Below are 25,998 nucleotides of genomic sequence, written 5' to 3' on the forward strand. Positions count from 1 at the left end.
AATGTAGGTTTATTGTGTACATTAATTCGAAATCTGATTAATTATTCAATGAAAGATTAGTTCCAGTAATCTTAAAAATAGTTACAGTAATTTATCAAAAATATTTGTTTTCAAATCCTACGCATAATGATAAAAATGATAGCAGAAATCATTTTGACAACGTTATCATTTTTATCAGATTGTCAATTCGAAGACCACTAGCGCCATAATACCTACACGCGCAATATTCAACGTACCGTAAACAATGGTGTATTTGTGTATGTGTGTGTAGCTTGCTCGTTCGTTTGGTTGACAATCGCGATGTGATGTATCCTACACGTCCTACATCATCGCATGCTGAGTTATCTTTTCAAGAAATATTTATAATTTTTCAATTAGTTAAGCGATTTATTTCTAAATGTTTTCTTTCGTTGTGATATCTTTTCTCTGTTTTGATTTCTAAATATGTGTAACTTGCCGCCGAAGTTCCATTCAGTGTGTCGCCTTTGTTTATCATTCTGTGGCGATAATTGCAGTGATGTTAAACTTCCAATTTTCGACCGTGATAAGGATAAATCACAGCTTTCCGAGATGATAATGACATATTTGTCAATAGTGGTAAATAATTGTGCATTGATTTTGTAATTTTATAGCGAAAAGCTGAGTTTTTCTCATGTGAAAGTTAAGCATTAGCGTACAAGATTGTGGATACTGATAAGCGCCATTAACTTTCTCGCGGGTGTTGGGTATTTTCGCATTGTGATATCATGTTACGGCCCACGCGTTGAGTGCTCGAGTGTATGACTAATGTCGTTCTTGGAAGTGATAGGCAAGGCGGGTGGCAGTGCGCTATATCAGCGACCGCGCGGTGATAACAAAGGAGCGTACGAGATCTCCTATCTAGCCGCGGTCTCATGCGCCCCTCGCGCCCTTGCCTCCCTCATCTCTACATATACATACACTTGCAATCACATCCTTGCTCTCCTTGTCTTCACTTCACTCTTATTTTGAACAGCTACTGTATCTATTTTGAGAACCAATAAATACTAAATATAGACATGCATTTTATAGGGGAACTGCAGTTGCCTTTTATGTGATCTCAGAATATTAAAGTTATACTCTAGTCAAGGAATAAACTTATATTTTTATTTAATCTGATAGCTACTTGATGAATCACATCTATGATTATGTCTGTGAAAGGTCATTGGCCACATCATCTCTTAATATAGTTATTGTTAAGTCAAAATAAATGATGTATGTGTATTTTTTAGGTTTCTCCAGAAGACATGCTGCCGCAGGTAGTATGTGGAAGTTGCGCTAACAAACTAGACGAGTTTCATACATTTAGAGAACTATCACACAAGTCTGAAAGATTATTGGAACAATTTCTTCAGTATGCAAATTCCCTATCAGGTCCCAAGGAGGTGAGTAATAGAAATAAAATGTTTAACAAAAATATATTTATTTCTAAAATAAGTATAAGTAATAAATTTATATATTTATATAATGCAATTTTATGTCTAATCTGTTTATAATACAATGTAGTATTTTGCTTAGGCAAAACTTGATTCTGAATTTATATTTACATAGCGAATTGGTTGACAAAATTTTTTCTTGTAACAAGTTTTAGCGGCATTAAAAAGTATTCCGCAAATCATGCCGATACCAACCACTGTTCCTACACCTAAAATGCTCCATAGAATATGTTTTGGTCTCAAGTCTGAGAAGGAGAATCCTCTCTTTGGTGCAAAAGTAGTGTCAAATGCGGGACAGAAAGACACTGTGATGTTTGTTATGAACGCTCCGTTCAATCTCATAGGCGCTGCACAACTGTAACAATATACACATATTGATATATTATCAAGATAGGAATTTTTTTTAAACATGAACACTGAAAATCTGTTTCATACATTGGAAAAAATATTAATGTTTCTCTGTCAGGATATTTTTATCACAAAAAGTCAATTATTTCTTCACGAGGAAAACTATAGAAATATTACATATGTATTTTGTTGTTTTGATGCAAGAAGAATTCATAGATGAGCATGGTTCCAAAAATTTCAAACCACATTCATACTAACAACATTGTCATAGAAACATAGTTTCATAAGAATTTTTACATCCACTGAGCAATTTAAATAACATCTTGAATCATCACTTACATCAGCTAGTCTGTTCTGTTTTGATATAGTCATTATTTTTATTGACATCTATTTACACAAAGATTTTACTTGATATCTATTTATTTTTAGTTTTTGCAAGATAATACATATAGATTACTGCAAGTAGATAACTTGTATGATGCTTATATTATACAGGGTGTCACAAGGTGATATACTGAATCACATAACATACATGGGGCCTGGGGGTGATTCAGATAGCCCTCTTGGTCCTCTACCTCCCAGCTTCAGTTATATCGCTACTTCTTGGGACACCCTGTATAAGCATTGGATATAGCTATCTATGTGCCTGATCTGTTTCCAGGCATTAAATGTACCTTTGGAGTGTTAGTGTTACAATAGTGCTTTCGTACACATTTCCACTATTACGATTTGTGGCGTCAATTAGAACGAATTTTTATCCTGATCAATGCTGTAAATGTTTAAGTATATATGTATATGTATTATGATATTTTTTCTGTGGATATTTTCATTTTCGGATTTATTCAATTCTTTTTTAAAAATAGGCCAACTTGGGGCATATTTTCGTCGTTTTATCTCTTCCCACCAAAAAGCTATACTCACTAAGGTATTTCTCCCGCTCTGAATTTTGATCCTGCGTCCTGTTTGGTGACGATATTAGCTAAATCACAGTTGCATAGCCAGTTGTTGCCCGTCATGCCCAACACCTCTAACTTGTTCCACGGCATAAGGTCCGTCGAGAGCTCGCTCAAGTTATTGTCATCGAGATATACCTGTTGAGGAAAAGTGCACGCTCAAACGTCGCATTTACATGTCCTTAGAATGTGAAACAATAACAGTAAAACTATTCCGAAGTTACAATGTTGAATGTTGTTTATAGCTTGAAAGTTGTGAATAGCCAATAGTTATTACAATAAATTGTATTCGCTATGGTAGAATATTCTAGTCTTAACTAGAATACGACTCGGATCTTTTAAATTTACTCGATAGACTATTTTCGTACATTCTGATCAATTGAAGTATTAGCACATAATTTCTATACTAATGAGGTTAATAAAAGATTAAACTTGATATTAATATCTAAGTAGGAACTTCCAATACTATCGCTTGATAAAACCATGTCCTAATTCCGGGATGAATTTTGCAATCTATCGAGTATTATCAAAACAAATATAAACTGATTGATCAGCTAACCTAGTTTATTTGAAGTAAAGTAAGAAATATAAACTGGGCCAAACCGCATTGTATACTTTATTTACTGATTATGATTATGATTTGTTTGCGTACGTGAAAATCAATGTCAGATTTTATAGGAATTCTAAAGCCTTGTTCGTTAAAGATATTGCCTATATGAATCTTTATACTTAATTATTTCGAGATTGAAATTACACAATTATTATAAAAGTTATAAAACACGCATAACATAAAAATATCTAGAAAGTACAACGAGGAAGGTCGGCAAACGTGATTTCATACATGTTTTGTTAATACATATTACGTCGCGGTAGATTAGTTTGGCATCCACATTATCATGGCGATTTAAAGGACGAGACTGTATCTTTGATATGTTTGTCTTCTCTACAGTATATAATCGCATAAAATACACAACTTTAAATGTCAAAGTTTGTTGTTAATTGTTATTACCTCTTTCAACGTCCATTTATCTTTAAGTCCTCGGAAGGCATTGTGACTGATGTATCTTAAATTTTTATTGTGACAGAGATGAAGTACTCGGAGTTTAGCGAGCGGCGAGAATGTACTGCGTTTCACTTCTTCAAGATTCTCGTTTTCGCCAACTTCTAATTCTAGTAGATTTGTTAATCCTGTAAAATGCATAGAGTTTTATACTAAAACAATTTTTCGTATTTCGTTCGTTTCGGAACGTTATAAAGGGTATGTGTTTAAAAGAATATTACATTATTTAGATCGGACCAGTAGGTACCGTAAAAAACGTAGGAAATTGAATACCGTGTCCTAAAACCAGTGAATGTAGAGCTCTCTATTGAGTGACACCTCATAGGAATCGTAGACCAAACTGTAACGTAACCCCACGTATATCTCACATTACCAACAAAACTTAACGAAAAATACGCTCTTTTAAATTATTATTTTTCATATCTAATGTCGTATCCATTCAAAACAAAGGCAGTTAATATGCTGCTTGTATTCGGTTAACTGAAGGGGCCCAATAGCTCGGATATTAGCATATCTTATACTACAATCTCAATCTAATGGTGCAAAAAGTCGTGATCTAAGATATGACGCATATTTTGGCCAATGCGCGGAAATATTAATGTATATCTTATAATTATTGATACTCACGTCCACATATAAATCGTGTTTAGTAAATCTTAAAAGGAATACGTATATCCTGAATAGTTAGTATCCTCTTATACGAGTTATACGCTCCGAGATCATTTACGTCACGAGCAACATGTAGCATCAAATCTACAACGACGCGGGTCGTGATAATGATGTATTCGAAATGAGTCATTATATTAAAACTATCTACATTGTGAATGAGGAACTATTTTGGAGGCAAATCGGCATTTAAAACGCCTATTACTTTCGTTTCAAGGTGGATTTATCAGTCACTTCACCTTATTAAATATTTCAAGGTTCGTTTTCCGACAAAGCGTAGCGATATTATCTCTACGTTTCTCACCGACGAATGCGGATGACTCGTCAGCGAAGTATTTTGCCGCATCTTGGGAAATATCACCCGGACTCCGAAGACGAGGATTAATCAGCCAAGTTTTGCATTAAGTGAAAATCTGATAATACATGATCCGCTTTCGTTTCTCGACAAGTAGGTAGATATAACGTAACGTTGCTGACTGGCGTTTTACTACACCAATAGAAAGTTCGGTGATCGTCTTCTCGTAATTAGAATGTGTTTACGTAATATTAGTTCGTATTAGAATTGTATTTCGTTGATTCAGATATTAATACATGCGGAACGAATTTCTATTTTATGCTATTTATGGAACTAATATAATATTTGAGAAGGGTGGAATTTTTTAAAGCGGATTTAAGTAATTTTAGAGGTTCTGCTCTTGCATGGAATACCTAATAACATTGTAATCAATAAAAATTATAAGTTGTTTATCAGCTGTTTGAGGAAATCTTAATGTATATAAATATCGTGTCACAATGTTTGTCCTCAATGGACTCCTAAACCACTTAACCGATTATAATAAAATTCGCACACCATGTGCAGTTCGATCCAACTTGAGAGAAAGGATAGTTTAAACATGTAGGTACCACAGGCGAATCCGGGGCGGACCGCTAGTATTTAATATATTTGTAATTTAGTTTCTAGTATCAGTGTGAATAATTTGAACTCGTGATTTCCCACGACACTTCAAATGTGTGGTAACATTTTGCTGGTATCGTTATCATGATTCATAGGTGATAATACTGGTGTTTTATCATTGATTCAAAAGACGTTAATAGTCTACTTAGATAACTTATTTATTTAATATAATAAAAATATATTTGATAAAACACAGACGTGACTAGGTATTAAGTTTTAACATTTTTATCTGCACAATAAAATAAAAACATATTCGATTGACGTAGTCTATTAATTACTTACAAGTGTATAATAATACGCACTTTTGCTCTATAATATCTCAAAAAGCAGGTCATATTTTATTTTTATTCATATTACCATTTACGCAGAGGCGTAAGTCAACAATACGGAATTAAAAGTTCTAGTTACAAGACAGAACTTAGCTCTAATAGTGAGGTTAGCTTAAACCACATATTATGCACGAGCAATACCTTTATAGTTTGTAATAGCACTGTATTGTGTAGTAAGATTACGTACCTACAAAACTGTCATCGTTAAGCTCAATAATCGGGTTGTTGTTGAAAGTCAAGTACTGCAAAGTTTTGCCGACGATGCTCAGGCTCTCGGGGACATTCAAGAAGAAGTTCCCAGACAGATCTATTTGCCGCAGCTTCACGAGACCCTTAAACGCATCTAGCGGTATGTTGTCGATGTCCGTCTTCGATAAGTCGAGAACCTAAAAGGAATATGTATGTTAATCGTTTCGCTCAATCTTTACCTTGTTTATTCATGTGAAAGGTTGATTGTTCCGGTGTTGATATGTACTATTTTATTAAATGTTTTAAACGGTAATATATGATACGATACTTGTTATTTACAAGAAACTGTATTCGGATGGATTTTATCATTAAAGTAGATATATAAATATCAAGTTCCTATAAATAATAAGAATATAATATAGGTACAGGAAATATTAACTGATACCAAGAAAATCTAATTTTCCTTATCATACACGTCTACAGATTAATTCTACATACAGTTTCAATCGCAGGTACCCAAATAAAAATTGTTTCTTTGGTACCCTGGATACACTATAATAACGTATCCATAATCACTTACACACTAATCTGTTGTAGTATGTTGCAGTGTGTACAAACTATTAAATTTAAATCTACATGTATAAGTACTACAACTACGCCCATACAATACGCAATATACATATGGACATGACAGGTGAAATTCATAGAATATCAAGGTGTGCGTCTAAACTATAATCAAGTATTTTGTTTACAAATATGGATATGTATGCTTTCCTGGTTATCACTGATTGATACGACGCGGACGCCATCACGACAACACTACGCCAGTGTTTATCGCGCATTCAGTTTAGATAAACGTTAGAACAGACGATTTATCATTATCAATCATCTGAAAATTTTATGTCATGATAGTAGATACTTTAAAAATCATAATGACTCATTATAATTGAGAATTTAATAATTGGGAATTAACGTTTGTGAAAATGATATTTTTTTTTCAAATTATTATCAATAAATCGGGAGTGAAGATATACGCACACATACATATAATTTTTTTCTCATAACTAATTGATAGCATATGAGTTTATACCAAACCGTGTTCCGTAGATTTTGAGCTTTATTGAATACTCGAAACTTGTTCAAATCATCTTTACCAAAATGCACCACTTCTCGTTTTTAATAATTTTTGGACGATTTTTTACGTATGTTACGGAGACATTGACTGCTTCCTATCAGGTGACACGTTTGCACAATTGTCCTGCTTTCGTATAAAGAAAAAAGCAGAACCTACCTCGAGTTTGGTCGCGCTTGACAAAGCAATTATAGTCACATGATCTAGGATTTCTATTGGGTTGTTGTTGAGGTACAGCCTCGTCAAATTCGGTGTATACTGGAACAGATATCTGTCCAAGGAGTGAATCTCGTTGAAGCCCAGATTCAAAGTCTCTAGGGCAATGTCACTATACACCCCATTTTTATATGGACCTTGGAATATTTCGCTCCGTAACACTTCTCCTGCAAAATGATATTGTTTTTATTTAATAGATTGTTATGATACTTCTGGTTTGCCTTGGCTTACTTTAATATTTTATGATATGATGAATAGTGGTTCATAACTCGGTTCTTAATCCGAGTCAATATCTAAATTGTTAACATTAAAACAATTTTTATAATTTTTTCCTCTCATACTACTTTTTATGTTATAAAAAGAATATATTATTTAAAATAATAAACATTATTGTGATTAAAATATTACCCGAAATAGAATTTTTGCTCAGGTCCAAATATACCATCCGATCAATTTTTCTGAAAGCGTCATCTTCTATTTCAACGATTTTATTAGACTTGAAGCTAATTGCAATTTTGTTGCCTGGCACGGGGGACAATTGTGTGACATTTGTTATACTGTTGTTAAAGAACGTTATGAGTACATGACTATCTGAAAAAGAAAACAAATCATTAAACAATATGGACGATGCCTACTAGTAATATATGACCTCCGCGCCGGTATAATTATCCTATTTTGAACAAACATAAATATAATAAGCGTTAGTTAGAATGCAGTTAACGTAAACACTAAACACCGAATGCAAAGTGATAAAAAATTGTAAATAAAGTACGTTCTCAATCCATTATAAGTTTGCTGTGGATATGTGGGCTGCTGTCATTGTTATGCTTCTTATCACATTTCGCGATATGATTCAGTCTGCAATTTATTCCACCATTCACCCATTTATATTTAGACTCTATAATCTTTATCAATTTCAAATTGAACAACATTGTCGAAAAGACAATTAGTTTAATATAATTTTAATTACATAATTAGATAAGAACATAATATAATTCATAGACACAAGAGGTACCTTTTTCTCCTAGACCTTTAATTTCCTCAGGCCAAAGTGGAATTTTATCAATGTTTCGCCGCGAACAATTCAATGTTAGATTGTTTACATCTTGAACAAATATATCACAGGGGCTCTTCTTGTCGCCTTGCGCGTGAGATCCATAAACTAGGACACTTAATATCACTAACACCTACAACAAAGAAACACCATTATCTTATGTAATTCGTGGATACACGCACCATTTAGCCTAGGGCGATTGTCTTTACATTACTCACTTCGGGTACATCACGTAGAAAGTACATTTTCTTCAAAATTGGAAAGGACACTGCTCGTACACCATACAAAGATCTATTATTATCTTATCACATAGGAGGCAAGTGATATCATAAAAGATATGAAACAGTTGCGCCTCATTGGTTAACGTTTATTTGTGATATCGTGTAACAAATACAAGCGATGTACAAACATTGTTCTTTATTTTTAGGAAGTCCTCAGCATAACGGCCGACAAACTGGAAGAAATAATTAAACCATTGAACGATAATGATTACGATCACGCAACAAAGAACAAATACGCCGAAATCGGGTCACCGGATTCGACGGAGGAGATGAAAAACTTGGAGAGTCGGCAGGCGGCGGTTACACTTCTACAAATTAAAAATTACGATCCAACAAAATATATCGTCAAACCCGAGGAGAGTCCGAACATAATGTTCAAAACAGTAAGTTTACCGCCTTCGGACAGGGCGAGAGAAGTAATGCACTGCAATACAGTCATCGATATAATAAGCAAGGCTGTCGCGGTCGCTCAGCGTGAAAACGAGGAATCTCATAACTATCCGCCAAACTATACGAGCGTGATTGACAAGACGCACGTGCCCTGCGCCGCGGACTACAAGCAGGAGTACGTCGACGAGCCGTACACGCACAACGCGCCGCAGAGCGTCACCAGTCTGGGCAGCAACGATGAGCACAACAAGGAAATGGACCTGTCGCTCTACAGCTCAGCCAAGAACGAGTACCTGGATCCGAACGAGCAGGAACGGGAGGCGAACGCATATGTACATAGAACAATTACAAGCAACAAAATGTCAAGTTTCGCGGATGAATACAAGCAGCACGTGTACGCGAGGGCGTGCGTGAGAACGAAGCCGGCGAAGGAGAATTCGGTGTATGAGGAATGCAGTCAAAGCAGCAGCGGATCCGACCCAGACAGGCTACAGATGGATATATCAGAGGTGTCGCAGGTAATTGAACATGAACACTAATCATTTTTCCCACATAATAGTTCACTGTCTACCTTTCCTCAAATTCCATGATACGGTCACTAACAATTTATTTAATTTTTATGTATTGTTTAACCAAAATATATTGACAAACTGAAGTATTTCCATACTCTCGAGGCCGACAGCTAGTGTATTGTATCAATTATGTTGAATATAATTTGTCGGCGTGTGGTAATGACCTATGCAAATAATGCTATGTCCGTCTGTGTACCTTCCACGTGATTATTATCACCGGTAATATTAGTCTATAATTACTTTATCCATTAAGATATAAACATATTGATTAATGTATATTATACGGATGAAACTGCCGTTTATAGTTTTTATTTATTAGGTATGGTTATTAAATTATTTAGGTATATGATAACAACTCATTCTTAGTATAAATTGTTCCTTACATGATTAGGCGAATGTGAAACACGATAATGACTACAAAAAAATAATAATTTTTAAACGTATATTTTCAATACATTTTCATATTCAATATTTTGATATTTTATTCAATATGAGCCTGTAATATTATGGATAATACCTAATGTTAGTAAACAGTTTATTATTGCACCTTCTACTTAAAAACAGGACATTATTTCCATACAAGAAATGTTTCCTGTCCTTTATTCCCACATTGAGCCATTTATAAATTAAATTCCATTTAAAAATGAACTACATTGGCTGCATTGTAAAATTTCAGGACGATCCCGAGGAAACTCAGTCGGTGCCGTCAGCGCAATCGTCGCCGAAACCGCCGCACGAAAGTGAAACCGAAAAGGAATCGTTATGGCACGCGTTACATAAACAGAACGGTGAGATTTCTAATTACAAATGTATGCATGTTTGGTTTATTATAATAAAAAAAGTTAATCATAAGTGAAATGTATTCGGTTAATTATAAATTGTTGTCCAATAAATTTGCATAGCTTATACATTATAGATAGATAGCTATAGGGATATAGAATAAGGGCTCTAAATACTAAAAGTAAATGGAAACTTCATATTTATCATGTATCACTGATTCTATGCCCTTTAGTAAATGTGGCTAGACTAGGCGTTGGACCAAATCCACCAATTATCTAGAGTCTGGAGTCTAGACCATTTGCCCTTAAATATAATTTCATGATAATACATAAGAAACACTTGTTGAATATTTATTTTCATTATACCTTATAACTTATTATCAGGTCGTGGTGGAGAAACAACACAGTTGCTCCGGCGGCTAATAAACAGCAAGCACACGGGCATGACGGTGTCGCCGCTGCGAGCGAACACGTCGCCTCTGCCCGCCGCGCTACTGCCCAACGGGGCTGTTTCACCGGTATGTATGGAGTAATGCCGGTTTTGACGCGATTTTATTTGATTATCTGCTAATGTGTGAAAGGCGTAGTAGTTCTCTGTTTCGCCGGTATTTATGTGGATGAAGGAAGGTGAAATTTCTTCATCAAAAAAGGAGGATCCTCGACCAGTCTACTCGACTGGCCGGCCGTTAAGGCCCTGATAATGATAAATGATGTCAGGAAGTTCTATATATGCTCTGTAGCGAAAAAATTTCGCTTGTACGATTCAGAGCGAGGTGCCGTTACATGTATTTTAGTAATAGCCAATTTCATCGCTAATATGATATGTGTAGGTAGGATCTTCACTTAAGTGATAGGTAGGTAGTTATGAAAAATTTGCGTTTCTAGAATCAATCGCCTTCTAAGAACATCACTGCTACCAGCTGTGCTTTTGCCCAATACCTGTTAAAAGTTCGTCAAAATATGTCCGAGCATATTCCTGTCAGGAATGATCAAAGTGTATTATATCGCACATTAATAAACTCTGCCTAATAGACACGTAGGCAGAGTTTTGCTTCATACAATTTTTGAGCATAGTAATGCTTCTATTAGTTGATTGTACGTCAATGCAGATAATAGTTTGAAAATTGGTATTTTTTGTAAGTAAAGAATAAACTCAAAAATTACAATCGATTTTAAAAATTATTTTACCATTCGAAGTCTACAATCTACATATTTATCGTGTAACATAGGCTACTTTTATCTCGAACCTGGACTAAGAAGCTAGTAGGCTATCAGGGTTGTTATCAGCAATGGGTAAAACCGTTTTTAAGTCGTGGTTTCGCAGCAAAATACGCGCTGTCAACTATTTTTTACACGCTTTATATTAGCTTCACCTGTATTTTTGTAACCGACTTCTTTGGGCGCGATTTTGACCCACTTTAAACGGCCAGATTTCGTTCAAACTTTGTAGATTTATTGAGGATCGATGACAATACACTAATTTGATAAAAATTTTCTATTTTTTAGTTCGGTTTTCTATAAAAAGCATATGATATATAAAAAAGCTAGATACGTTACCCGCTCTCTATTTTGGCAAGAAAAAACTCAGTTAAGTGCCCGAGTTTCACTTAGTTACGCACCATTCAGCGTCGTGGCTGGACGTTCATTTATATTTTAATCGGCAGTTGTTATTACGAAGTACATGAGTGAGACATGTATTATGTCTCGTGCGTGAGAGTGAAAGAGAGAACAACTGTATTGGTGATAATGCGTTAGTAAGTAGGTATGTATTAATTACGCTGTTATTTAGTGCAATGATGTTGGCGTATGCCGCGTGTACTAGTATAATAGAGTCATTGTAAAAGCGTGTTTTTTAGTTTTTTTTAACTATTATTATTTTACTTGCTTTATCAGGGCAGTTTCGACTAGACCAGCAAGTTAACAGAATTTAGAAAGAAAGAAAGAAATAAATTATACTTAAACGTGTATCTTATACGGACTCTCTACACGACAAAAGCAGAAAAAACGAACCAATACAACAAAACCGCTAAATCAAATATGTAATGATATTTTTCATAATCAAATTTTATCTTAATCTTTATCATGGGAGGCCTTCGACTCAGTATTTATTCTCCGAAATTCGAAGTACAATATTATAATCTAAGACCACCGCAGTCCTTCTTTTTAAACACAGAATTTAATGTTAAATTATTTAAATTGTATTTATTATATATTTATGTAATATTATTTTAAAGGAGACTATTTTTTGTGGGCCCACTAAGATTCGGTAACGTATAGTAATAAAAAAAAACGTGTAAAAATATAAAATTATATTATGAATTTTGAAGCTTCGTTGTTTTACAAACGAAACCGGAATCATGAAATCGAATTAAAAAGCCTTATTTTGATAGCATCCCTGCTGTAGTGCTGTCTACAAACCAAGAACAATGGCCAACATTAAAAAAAAACTGGAACGAAACGTTTTTATCGATAGAATGAAAATAAAACCAAAAAGCGAAAAAAAATGCCTTCAATAAACCACTTTAGAAACTGTTTTTATTCTTATTTATATGGAAGAATATGATTGATAGCAATTTTAAATCCTGTCATTTATCAAATAAAACAATTTTTTTCTACTCAGCTAAAAAAATCCGTGTAACAAAACGTTATATATATTGGCTGCTTTGATGGAATATGTCAGATTCCTCCTGTCGTAGCCCCCTGTGTCAATGTTTGCAATGTAAACAATGTTTTTTTTACCTATTTTAAAATGAAATTGCTACAACTTAAGAGCGTTTATTATTACAATTGAACATCTATACATATAATAAAATCGTAGGAAAGTCAAAACTGTACATTGAATATTTTTTTAAAAGAATACATAATCCATGATCTATAATCGATATAGAAGCCAAAAATATAGTTTTTAGAATTTTTGTCTGTTTGTCTGTTTGTCTGTTTGTCTGTATGTTTGTCCGAGCTAATCTCGAAAAGTACTGCATAGATTGACTTCAAATTTTGCATGAATATTACTAACAGGTCGTGTGAGGTTTTTTTAAACATATTATCATGCTATCACCTCCGGGGGAGGAGCTGTGAACCTTTACTTTTCTTACGTATTCCGTGTACTACGACAGCGTACAATCTAAAGACTCATGTTTAAATGTTGTTTTTGAGTAAGCCATGCTATTATCTAGCTTTACACTATAAAAACTACGTCATTTACGTAATTTGGGCAGAGAAACTGTTTAATGAATCTTAGTACTATAAAGACAAATTTGATTCAGCGCCATCTATGAGATTTCGTAAAAATCAAATCAATTTACATGTTATCACTACTGAACACAATGTTAAAAATTAATAATTTAAATATAATTATGTTATTTATTTATTTAACTCTTTAACCCATAATAAATCTTCCCTTCCCTATAAGGTGCGCTTATATAATTCGTGTGAATATACTACATTTTTAAAAGTGAGGGTAGATGTATATTATTTTAAGTCAAACTAGACACCATTACAGTTAATCTAATATTGATTGTGTTCATTGGTTACATTTTTAAAAATCTTCGTGTTTTAATAATTCGATCACGAGGCGGGACTCTAATACAAAAAGGTTAGTTCGTTGATAATTATTATTCCTTCATCATTTACATGTTGTTAGTAAAAAATTCTTTGACTGTTAATACTTTTGTTCAGTATTTATCTGTATGATTATTGCTTGGTAATTAATATATTTTCATGTCGTATACCTAATTATAAACATAAGTGTGACTGTGATGTGAAACTAGCTGGATTTATTTTTACACACTCACAGTCTTATATTTTGTGTTAATGTTAAAATAGTATTAATAGTGTAAATCATAATATTTTTTCAAAGTTAAAAATATTTCCTTTTTTCTGATGGTGTTGCCATCGAATTAAACCGCGCTGTCGTTTCGTTCACAAAAAGTCATGTTATTAGGACCGAATATGTAGCCGCCTCAACTTACGGAAACGAGAGTAACCTGCGTTATCTGTTAGTTATTGTATAGTCGAATTTAACGTTACATGGAAATTGGAATCTAAATATATGTATACCTACTTATATTAAATCTGTAGAGGTCAATTCTGCACATGAAATATATTTCCTAAATAACTATCACGAGGTGATTAGAGATCGACATCGACGTCAAAAATGTTTGTCCGTCTGTCTGTCTGTATAACCGTTATAGAAACAAAAACTACTCGACGGATTTAAACGAAACTTGGTACAATTATTTTTCATATTCGTGAGCAGAGCAGCAACTCCATTTTTAAGCTTTCGTCGCGTGTGCGTTCTTAATGCGTGTATCTTAATGGTTAAAGCTACACAGAAATCAAGTATGAAAGAAATGTTCTCCATATTATATTAAAAATATCTCCCGACATCATAAATGTCTATCTTTTATGGTTGAGCTTAGGAGTTCAAAGCTTTCTGATTATATTTGTCTACTAGCTGTCCCCGCGACTTCGTTCGCGTGGAATAGTGACTATGGGACCTATGACCATGGGCTCAGGGTGGGGCAACAATAAAAAATCATTTTTATTTTCATGCTCCCACTCCCGCGCCCACTCGCACTCCCACGCCATATGCCACGTTCAGTCCTAATCCCACGCCCACGCCCACTCCCCTTCACAATTAGTACCTACCAGATCAAAGCCAGGGTAAGCGCCCCACCCAGCCCCACCGTGGCTACGCCCATGCTGAATTACTACTTAACATACAATTATTGAGTAAATACGTACAACCATACTGTACTGTTGTACTACCATAAATAATTAAAAGAATTGTTATTAAAATTTCTTACTAAACTGAGCTAAAAAACTTACGTACCAAATTATTAAAGAAAATCAAGAAATGAAATGCCTAACCTATACCAAATAGTTACTACATATTATTGTAATTAAAAATTATGATTAGTATATAATATCGAAAATCAAAAAAGAAATGCCTAACTAATTCTACGTAAAATTTCTTTTAAATTATGTCATATTATTTTTTAGGAACCAGGGGGGGGGGAGAGGAGCAAATTCTATTTCCTTCCTTTCTTAAACGGATGTTTTTAATAATCTATGGTGTAGCCAGTAGCCACTGATCAGCTTAATCGATACTCAGTTTTTATCAAATCCAGAAACAAATCCAAATTAGATCTTTCCTGTCTCACGCACGTAACTAAAGGCTGAAGAGAGAGAGAGCACGTAACTAAACCGTTGAGACGAAGAAAAGTGTATAGAAAAAGGAATAAATAATTTCATAAACTTCCCGACGATCTTTAAAAATAAATTATAACTTTCATTTTTTTCATTCCCACTTTTACCCCTATGTAGGTATAATAAGTGGATGAACCAATTTTGATACACTTTATCTAAGAACCAGCGTCGGAAAATATTCTGCCTAACAAAAAAAACCGCATCTAATTCGGTTTACCTGTTAGCCAGCTACGGTGCCATAGACAGACACACACACACACACAGAAATACATAGCGGTCAAACACATAACACCAGTCTTTTTGCGTCGGGGGTTAAAAATATAATACGACATAATTTAAAGGACATTTTATGTGGAAAATTTACCTATACACCAGGGTAGATAATTTTTGAAACAAAAAAAAATCGCAGTAGGATGAAACCCATTAGAAAAGGATATGATAAAAATGTAAGGAAAAATAAATTACGGTCAATCGGAGTTCGGGAAGTGCGAGGGGGGGAGCTTTTAAGAGAAAAAAATGGTTTCTCTCGATTTCTCGATAATAATAACACTTGCTAATTTTTTTCTACATATTTTAATTGTACAGACATCACTTTTCCACAATTTTATTATATGTATTGATGATGATGATTGAGATTATAACACTCTTAGTCCGTTTTAACTTAATTTTTATTCACCCGCATCAGTGCCACCTAAAAAATCTTTATATATCGAAATTCGAGCAAAGTTAAGAAAATGAGAAATAAGAGTTCTCAAGGATCGTTAGAGATAAGAGGCTTACTATTGACCGAAAACAACATGTGTTATGCCGAACCTGAAACCGCTTCACAACGAGAATTGCGGCTCACAGCTGACCGCGAACGGCATATACTATCCTGTGAGACCGAAACCTTCACTGAGAGGGTATATATAACGTCTCACAGCTGATCGCAAATGGCATATTGTACTATCCCGTGAGACCGAAACCCTCACTGAGAGGGAATTACGTCTCACAGCTGATCACGATCGTCATATTTTATCTCGAGAATTCTGAAACTTTTACTCAATATGAAGACCGTTTGACAAATAATAGGGTGCACCATAATATTATTCGATCTCTCGAAGATGAACATGAGCATAAGCAATGACTAGAGTAGGGACGCGAATATTACCATTATTTGAGACAAGAACGATTAATAAGTTTGTTTAATGAAAGATTAAGAATTGAAACTATTGGTCTCTTTAAACGGACGAATAGCGAGAGGCCCGTCTTACTGCAGACAGATTTCGACACAGTCTTAATGACTTAGAGGTAAACATAGAAGATCAATCTACAAATTCGGTGGTGTGGTCCGACAAAATAATATAAAAGTGGGTTTGCTTATAATCTCACAATTGATTACAGATCATCTTCTGTATAGGCGATATTAACGTAGTATGTTCTTTTTGTAATGCTTTAAAGTGGAGTAAGGAGTCGGCTTTCGTTTGAAGATACGCCGGAACCTTTGAAATCACTACTTTTAAGTTTTAGAGGAACATGTGCAATCTAAACAGTTCTTAGACAATATTAGCTCTTATAGTATTATTGCGTTTTAAATGATCCTTTGGTGCTCAACAATTATCAGATGCTCCTTTCATTCTTACTTTTAAGATACAAGGTCAAGTTTATCATTTGATAGGATCCCTTTTGCCTGAAGGCCAACCTAAGTTTCTTTAAATATATTTTGTATTCGACTACGACGAATAATCGAATACAAGAAATCAATATTTCTCGAATTTAAAACTGAACTCATTTCACAATTTTAGAACATGTTAATTCATCAGGTTAATCCGTATATATGCGTTTTAAATCGACATTAGAAGCTTTTCCTCAAGATGGTGATATTAATATAAAATTGGTATAAATGCCGATAGACGGAAGTCTATCAGCACTCAGGAATTCCCTGAGCGTGTTATAACGCCCAGGCCACAGTATTACAATTTTTCCTACAGTAGGGCGACGAATGTATTTTCGCATAGCAACGGAGGGGAACTCGTGGGGGGTAAAATGACGCGGGCCACGTACCACAAACATGTTTAGTTTGTGGTACCGAGCGCGAAAGAAAGTCATCGTGTTTTTAGTAAAGTTACTATCTAAACTAACGTAATTTATTACTTAGGTACATATTCTATAATGGCGCGCTCAAACTGTTAATCTACATTTAATTTAGATTATTATTTTAATTACTAAGAAATGTAGAATTTAAATCACATTCATTCATGTTTTCCTCAGATATTCGATGTCTATGATTTTCGATGATTTTAAGATTTTCTTATCAGAGTATTCAATTTTAATGTAGTTAAATTTTATAAGAGACAATTAAGAACATTCAAAAATAAAGTGTCACGTATTTTTTTTAAACGACGAATGACGAAAAACGACCGAATCGCGGACGAAGTCGCGGGCAACAGCTAGTGAATAATAGAATAGCTGTGCAAATGGATACCTATCCTAATATTATGTACCTACTCCTAGTCATAAAATATCACGTACCTAAATACCTACCTACTTAACTAATAATTTCTTATTGAATCAGTTTTTCCAATCGCTAAAATCGCATCAAGGTCCAGAAACTTGAGGTACACCCACTTATATCTATTTTCTATACTATTTATAAGTTTATAACCAAATCGGGTCTCTGTGTTTGCGGTAGGTACCTTCGTTGTGTCCGATTTCCGAGCTTGGAATCGTGACAATGTATATGATGTTTTCTAATATTTATTTATTCATTTATTTAAATATATTGTACCCAATGATTCGGATGGGTCACACAAGACAAATTGCTTATTATCAGTTAGTTTTTATGTAGTAATGAGGTGAATGTTTGCACACGTATTTCTAAAGATTCCGGTTAAATCATGTAAAAGTAATGTCACCACTTTAATCTGGGGACTTCAAGGAACAAATTAACACACATTTCATTAATATACGCTAAGAAATTGAGGTGGGCCTATTCTCCAAACAAAAAAAATTGTCTCCTTTAATTAGAGAATCAACATTACATATATAAAACGATATTCGTTCCAAGGTGGTATCTAGTTAACGTGTTAAATCAGACAATTTTTATGAGCGTTTTAATTATTAAAGATTTCTATTACATTACCTTAATTCTTATAACTATTTATTTACACGCAGTATTTGATTACACGCAGAATTTCTAAGTAGAAATACGTTCTAAGATATTTTTCTATACTGGGATGAATAAATAGTGCTATAAAATAATACAACCATATTTCAGTATGTAAATATATGCATAGAGTACAAACAACTGCAAAGCCTATTGTTAAAGTTGTTTGGGTTTTCCAATAGTATTTACTTTGAAATTACAAGGACGTTCAAGTCTATGATATGATAAAATAAACTTTAATTAAAACAAAATAAAATATATACCTATGTACTTACATTATTTTGTTTCATAGTTTTATGAAAAAGCATCTTTTGAAAAGTAAATTACACAATTATATTTGAAATCTATTATCTATAGATTTCCACATAAATCAATTTTTGTTTTACTTAATGAATTATTAAAACATCTGAGCTCGTTAAATAATCGACATGATTAAATTAAAATTTGTTCTATTTAAATATAATTTGTTATAAAACACGACCACTACAAGCTAACACGCGAAACATAATAAACAATGGATAAACACCACACAAACGAGGATGCATTTATAATATTCTTTAGTACCTACGTGACGTTTCGTCGAGGTGAAAAAGCGTTTTCCTCGAGATGAAACACCTCGATAAACATTTATTTTGAGTTTTATTGTCGACGGATCGATTGTCTCGCTTAGCAAGGACACGTGTATCTTTCTCGCATTGTTATTAAAATTTTTATGTACCATTCTTTTATAGAATTACCATGGGATGTTCCTATAAATGATATATGTAGTAATAAACTATTTTATAAAATTTGAATTCAGGACGCGGCGAGTAAATAAAAAGTTCTTCCGTATGTAATGTTGTTATGACTGTTAAGTACGAGGAAATTAAATTTATGCAGTTAATATCGTATTAATGCCTCTATTGCATTTGCGAATAAAAATGCATGTACATAGTTGTATCGTTATTTACTAACACAAGATTAAATATGACAATTGTTTTAACAAGCGTGCAATAATATTAGTTTATGATTATCTGTATTTACAAGAATCTTATTACAGTGTCATCATAATATATTATATTTAATGCACTGTTTCCATACTTATGCCCTTTGATAGGCGTAATTATTAAAGAGAACGTTTATTAACGTTGCATGTTGTTAACACTCAGTATGAATAGTGAAATTTTCAAAATAACATTGGAAATCTTAATCATATGATAGATGCGGTCCAGTCCATAGGAAAAGTGGGAATTTTTCAATAAGTTTTCAAAATAAATGTTACTAATCATAATTTCTATGATAAATTATATTGAATTCCTTAGACATGAGCGACTAAAAATATTAAAATTAGTCAACAATTGCAATCCCAAGTAAAACAACAGTAAAAAAATGTTAAATAGCATCTCCATCTCCAATCTCCGATTACAGAACGGTGATTGGCCGAGCCCCGGTCGCGGCGGGTCCGGCGCGGGCGGGGCGGGCGGCACGGCGCGCAGGAAACAAAGCTGTCCCGCGCGCGCGCAGCCGCTGCAAGAGCAACATGTCACATGGCCGATCGCGAATGATAATGTGAGTTCCAGAAATGATAAACCCTAAATTAATTAGAAAAGTAATTCTACAAGAAATTTTTTTGATAAAAATAATGTTATAATAGTGAATATTTGTCGCACTGAACTGAACTGAACTTTTCCTTACTGATAAAAAACTGTGCATACGTCATTATTAAGCCTTAATTAGCAAATAGACTATTTTTTACCTGGGTTTCATGTAAATGAATCCATAGATGTGTGTTAGTTATATTGTATAATATCTATTTGGACTCTTATTCTTTGCCTGTCTCTACAGTTAGGTATAAAAAGTAAAACTTATAGGTATTTAAAAAAAATTGCATTAAAATTTTGAAATTTCATATTATTACATGTCTGTGTGGCAAACGCTTGAGACGTTCCCCTGCTAAAAGTTTTCACTTTAATAACATTACAGGAAGCGTCAGACGCGGCATCGAATGCGGCGCGTTCCGGCGGGGCGGGTACCGGGGCAGGAGCGGGGGGTGCACGTGTCGAACTGTCTTGCACCAACTGCGGCACGCATACCACGACCATCTGGCGGCGGGACGCGCGCGGCGAGATGGTGTGCAACGCGTGCGGGCTGTACTACAAGCTGCACGGCGTGCCGCGCCCCACGGCCATGCGCCGCGACACCATACACACGCGCCGCCGCCGCCCACGGCACGAAGTCAAGTCGGCGCGATCCAGTGAGTTTGGTGTTTTTTTTTTGACGTGACAACGTCTTATAATTCAATAGAGCCGGCTGCACGCACGAAAAAACATGACTCATGCGGCGTTACCTCGCTCTGAGGCGTTCCCTATGTGGCTTGAAGTGCAAGCGAGAGTGCGGAACGAGCGACAAAGAAGCACAATCGGACGTTGTCACGTTCAACTATCGTCAGTAAACCGACTTTACAGACAACATTTTTTTTTTTAATTATTGGACATTATTACACAAATCGACCTTGTCCCACAGTAAGTTCAATTAAGGCGAAGTTTGCGGAAGAGTTTTGTAGATGATTTGTAGCTGTAATGTTATAATGTAAAAAACACGTACACGCTACTTTCTATTGCATCAGTGCGCTTTGGCAGTGATTGTGTTGATGATTGATTGGTGTTTAAACGTTGTTAAATCGATGTTCAGAACTACCCACATTTGAATAAATATGTTGCTGTCATTTGTTACGTTACCGATGAACAAACAGATTCCCAGGTTATTTTTTATTCGAGTCACACTATCGCCTTATATAATTTAACTACAAAGTATTCATCAGTTTAAACTGTCTCTGAATTTAGAGACGTTACGAGCATGCATATGAATAGTTCAACAAAATCTTATGTATTGCAGGACGGCGAGGTGGCAGCGGAGGTGCGGTGGACAGTGTCGAGGGGGGTGAGGTAGCGGGCGCGGGGGCGGGGGGTGCAGTGAGCGGGAGTGCGGGGGGCGCGGCGGTTAGTGCGGGGGGCGAGGGCGCGGAGGAGGCGGTGCTGAGCGCGCTGCGCCGCCAGTTGCAGCCGCACCTGCTGGCCGCGCTGCACGCGCACACCGCGCACCGGACACAGGTCACTAAATAAAATTAATATCGTCTCTAGCATTAAATGAATATTTGGATCCCTCGTCTTCGTCATCCATACCGATACATTTATTTTGCCGGAAAGAGTACGATATATAAATTCTTACAAACTTTCGCGTTTATATTAATCTGTAGGATTTCACTCAGGAATAATGTAGCTAACGAAGACATTTTGAACACAACAATTAATTGGAGACATAACACAAAAAAATCTTTAGTAGCATATCTATCTTGTTTTTTTAACTGAAACTTGTCTTTTTTCGACAGATGGGCCGCGGTATGCCGGACTACGACGAAGCCCCGCTGAACCTCGTGGCGAGTCACGTGGCCGCGGAAGAGACGCATTGACCTAACACGATATCCACGTTTACTTAACGTATTCCATTTTCGAACAACACTCACACATGCACCCGTGTACAAACGGCCAGTTACTCATACCATAGACAAACGATTATAGTTTATATTTGGAATATTTTTAAACAGCCGCGTTTTGACGGATGACATTTATTATTTTAAAAAGTTTCGTTATTGAAAAATAACACCGTTTTACTTTTGGTTTTCAATAGTAACAACTAATGACGCTGTTTGAAAATAATCCAAAAATAACCTAGACACATAATTATTTTAGGAGATCTGATGTTGAATCTTTTTTATTTGAACGAGTTTTTTATATGGAAGAGTATATATTTTTATGAAATGTAAATGTTCCCATTCGTTTTATACCAGTAGTGATTTAAGGCCAGTGTCTCAAGACAATATAATAAAAATATTAATTTCACATAATACATATATTAATGTCAGGTAAGTACTTAAATTTGAAGCTTCAATTATCAAATCAAAGCAATAAATACTGTGGTAAAAGTGAATTAAATATTTTTGTACATAAATATAATAATATGTTATATTTTTAACAATAACAAGTTTATAAACAATACAATTCAAATTTAAGTACATACTTATTGAATTTTCCGGGCAGCTTGAAAAGTCTTAAACTTGGAGATTTTTTTTTAATTGTATAAAAAAGTATTACTTATAAGCAGGGCATTATTTTTTAATAAAGACGTAGAAGTAAAGGCGTTGAAAGACGAGTGTCGTCACTAGTGCCTAGGATATGTAGGCAAAATTATTGAAGAAAATTTTCATGTGATTGAAAACTAAATGGCGTTTGAGCTTTCATTTTAACTCCGACTTTAAAAGAAATGATTGCTTAAAGAGTAAGGAGTTAAACTTAAAGGTGAGACTTTAAGCGCCATCTTGTATTTAATTACAAAAGTAATTGTAACGAACGGATTCCCGAATTTCCCCTAATTGTGATACAATGAGTTATGGAGATTTGCCAGGTTCGAAAGGCATTTTTGCATTGAAATTTTAATGAGATTATTTGAATTATATTCGTGATATTGTCAACGGGTTATGAACGAACCCCGCGATTGTAAGCCTTGCCTGAATGCTCTCTTTTATTCGATGAAATTATTATTTACGGTTACCTATTGCAGGAAGCAAGTATTCATTTAGTTTTAAGTTTGTATTAAGATATTGTAAATTTATTATTTCTTACGTAGAAATAGGTTTTTTTTACACGCGTATCTAATTTATTTTCGCCCAGATTTCGGTCAGTATTTGAAATGTTAGTATTTCTCACATCTGTCGAGTAGTGTTTAGGGAAGTGAGGTGTTGAAGCAATAATATTGAATCTCCCCTTAATTAAGATGCGGAATGTCGCCTTAACGTATTTACAAAGTATAGAATTTCTGAAGCAATAAATAATTAAATAATAATTATAATACTTATACCAATTTAGTAGTGATACATTTACATTATTTTTTTCATTTTATGGCAATGTTTTAAAAGCTTATCTACGTGTAAGAAACCAGTTGAATGAAAGAAACGAATATATTATTAATAAAATAAAAACCAAACGGCATGGCATTATGTTTACGAGAATAACCTCAAAGTGGTCAGTTTTGTAATCTTGAAGCATTTAACTTACGTGTTATCGGAAGTGGGCTGTTTTGTTCGTATCTATTTATTATTTTTTAACACCGTCCTTTACTTAACTCTACTTAATTTAGTTATAATTTATTTATTTAACGATCAACCCCACGGGCCAGTAAATAGATCAGTCTATGAGACATTGTGATAATTTTAGCTAGACCATGCTTCTCGACTCTTCAATGATATACGTAATTTTTGTTGCAGCTAAGTTTCATACTTTCGTACATTTCACGTGCGACTTATCGTATTTAAAAGCTTTAAAAATTTGAGATTATTTATCCTTCGACGTTGGGATTATTGTTAGTTCTCGTAGTACTAAGTATCGCTCTTTCGTAAACGTGAATTGAATGATTCTTTGACAATAAAAATGTATCAAAACGCTCTCTAACAGCTATAAAGCTCTCTTTATTATAACATGATCAGCATTGAAATTATAAGTATTCCGTGTTTTTTTATACATATATATTTAAAAGAATTTATGTTAAGCTTGAATTAGGTCGTAGGATTACTTTAAATGTAAATTGAAAACAGTGGTAATATTAATTATGGCAGCAGTTTTAATTTCACTCCACATTGCTGCTCGCAGTAGTGATACAGTATTATTTTTTTATTCATTATTTTATTCTGTACATTTGTATTAGTAATAGCGGTTAGTTCTCTTAAAACGTCCCAATTTTGCGTTGTAATTTGATTCGTCGAGTGATTATTATTATTATTTACGCGCATCTTCTGTCGATCTTCCAATTGGTTATTTATTACTTTTTTAGGTTAATTTACGGATATTGGTTTTACGTGTTGATGATATTATTAAGTTACTAACATACCGGTTGTGTCGTGTGCGCTTACGAGCTAACAAGCATGTGTTTGTGATTACGTTTATCCATTGTTAGGAACAGGACGGTACAGGGTACCAGTTATGCTTCGTGTTATTATAATTTATGCTGAAATATTGAATTTTAATGAAGTGCCGTAACAGTCTTTCGAATATTGGTGACGTTGTCTAGGTTATTTAATTTTTGTATTTTTTTTTATATTAATAGATGACATGGCGATTAAAACATCCAATAATGTCATCTAAAAATCAGCAATTTATAAGCATAATATCATGTTTATTTGCTAGCTCAAATTTTCTATACTCGAATCTTTATAAAGAAGTTAATTTTAGAGCGTCACTACGCTATATGAATCTCTTGAATTTGATATCCAATAATCCACGTTGCAAACACAAAAGACTGAAAGCTGAACTCAATTTCGTCTTCTGTTTAAATTATTATTTTTTTCCATTTGATGTAAATCTTGAAAGTATTGTAACCGAAATGTGATATAAGTTGTAGAATGTGTGTATTTCCCGAAAAGCAATAAATTTGTGATAAGTAGAAATGGGCATTGTTCGTACGTCTCGTTAGAGAGTACTTCTGCATAATATTTAATAAAAATAATTGTCAATTAAAATAATTCTCGTACTGCGGGATTGGCCTCGCGTCTTGTGGGACAGGTGTTATGTACTAGGACTTTCTCTACTTCTTTATTCTTAAGTGAGAACCTGCAAGTTGCGAGTCCAACTCCGCAGTACTGTTCAATTCCAAGTCAATGTAAATCTAATAATAAGATCTTCCGTGATAGATTTCAACTATACTGTTAAACTAACATTACCTTGTCTCAAATTACGTATTAAGAGGTATTATTATAGTATAAATACTCTACTTTTTGAATAAGCTTATGGACCATAAAGTTGTTTGAAATCACGTTTAATCGTAAATTTCAGCATAAATTATCGGTATACTATACCGTGAGAACATTTCACCGGAATACTCATTGTGAAACATTAATTATTGTTGTATAGATGATAAATAATGTGACTTACGCAGGGATGGATACTTAAATTATTAAAAATTTAACTGATATATTGGCTATGTAGTGAGTAGAATATTTTTTTACAAATAAATTATAGCAGCTATATGAATTTTCTTTTATTTTTACCCTTCTCCCAATTTCGATGTAAGCAGAGCTGAAAGTGTAACCAGTTTCTAAAAGGTTTAATATACTGATACCGATTTCACCACCATTAGACCCATATTCCAACTTAAATTTAAAACACAATCTGTTAGATCTGGTTGAATCGGAATATCGTAAAGACGTTATGACAGGTATACACATTATCTAAGTAAA

General features: G+C 34.2%; 2 protein-coding genes across 3 annotated transcripts; one reads left to right on the top strand and one right to left on the bottom strand.

Moving 5' to 3' along the window:
- Positions 1-325: 325 nt before the first annotated feature.
- Positions 326-25,786, top strand: LOC149906403 (uncharacterized). Its single transcript, XM_090104519.1, has 9 exons — positions 326-597; positions 1,251-1,403; positions 8,784-9,545; positions 10,276-10,387; positions 10,763-10,896; positions 20,142-20,282; positions 20,697-20,967; positions 21,609-21,823; positions 22,102-25,786. The coding sequence occupies exons 1-9, from the start codon at positions 445-447 to the stop codon at positions 22,180-22,182; spliced, it is 2,022 nt and encodes a 673-aa protein (XP_089960645.1). The 5' UTR covers positions 326-444; the 3' UTR covers positions 22,183-25,786.
- On the bottom strand, positions 1,423-19,094 carry LOC149906404 (uncharacterized). 2 transcript variants are annotated; one of them, XM_090104517.1, is made up of 8 exons: positions 19,010-19,094; positions 8,318-8,489; positions 7,711-7,893; positions 7,246-7,469; positions 5,953-6,151; positions 3,765-3,943; positions 2,724-2,893; positions 1,423-1,809 (listed from the first exon to the last, which is right to left on the bottom strand). In XM_090104517.1, the coding sequence occupies exons 1-8, from the start codon at positions 19,040-19,042 to the stop codon at positions 1,533-1,535; spliced, it is 1,437 nt and encodes a 478-aa protein (XP_089960643.1). In that variant the 5' UTR covers positions 19,043-19,094; the 3' UTR covers positions 1,423-1,532. The 2 variants fall into 2 exon arrangements, with proteins under 2 accessions (XP_089960643.1, XP_089960644.1); XM_090104518.1 differs by lacking the exon at positions 19,010-19,094 and adding an exon at positions 8,575-8,732.
- Positions 25,787-25,998: the final 212 nt, after the last annotated feature.

The sequence above is a fragment of the Colias eurytheme genome, chromosome 8, assembly GCF_061535395.1.
Source record: "Colias eurytheme isolate Ceu_HAF_F1 chromosome 8, ilColEury1 Martin Lab GWU primary, whole genome shotgun sequence".
In the NCBI taxonomy this organism is placed as follows: Eukaryota; Metazoa; Arthropoda; class Insecta; order Lepidoptera; family Pieridae; genus Colias; species Colias eurytheme.

Excerpts from the sequence above, each read along its gene's own strand:
- LOC149906403 (XM_090104519.1), top strand. The coding sequence starts at position 445 with ATGTGTAACTTGCCGCCGAAGTTCCATTCAGTGTGTCGCCTTTGTTTA. Across the intron at positions 598-1,250 it reads TGACATATTTGTCAATAGTG|GTTTCTCCAGAAGACATGCT; the intron begins GTAAATAATTGT and ends TGTATTTTTTAG. Across the intron at positions 10,388-10,762 it reads CGCGTTACATAAACAGAACG|GTCGTGGTGGAGAAACAACA; the intron begins GTGAGATTTCTA and ends ACTTATTATCAG.
- LOC149906404 (XM_090104517.1), bottom strand. The coding sequence starts at position 19,042 with ATGCTTTTTCATAAAACTATGAAACAAAATAAT. Across the intron at positions 6,152-7,245 it reads CAAGCGCGACCAAACTCGAG|GTTCTCGACTTATCGAAGAC; the intron begins GTAGGTTCTGCT and ends TATTCCTTTTAG. Across the intron at positions 1,810-2,723 it reads AGAGCGGGAGAAATACCTTA|TTGTGCAGCGCCTATGAGAT; the intron begins GTGAGTATAGCT and ends ATATTGTTACAG.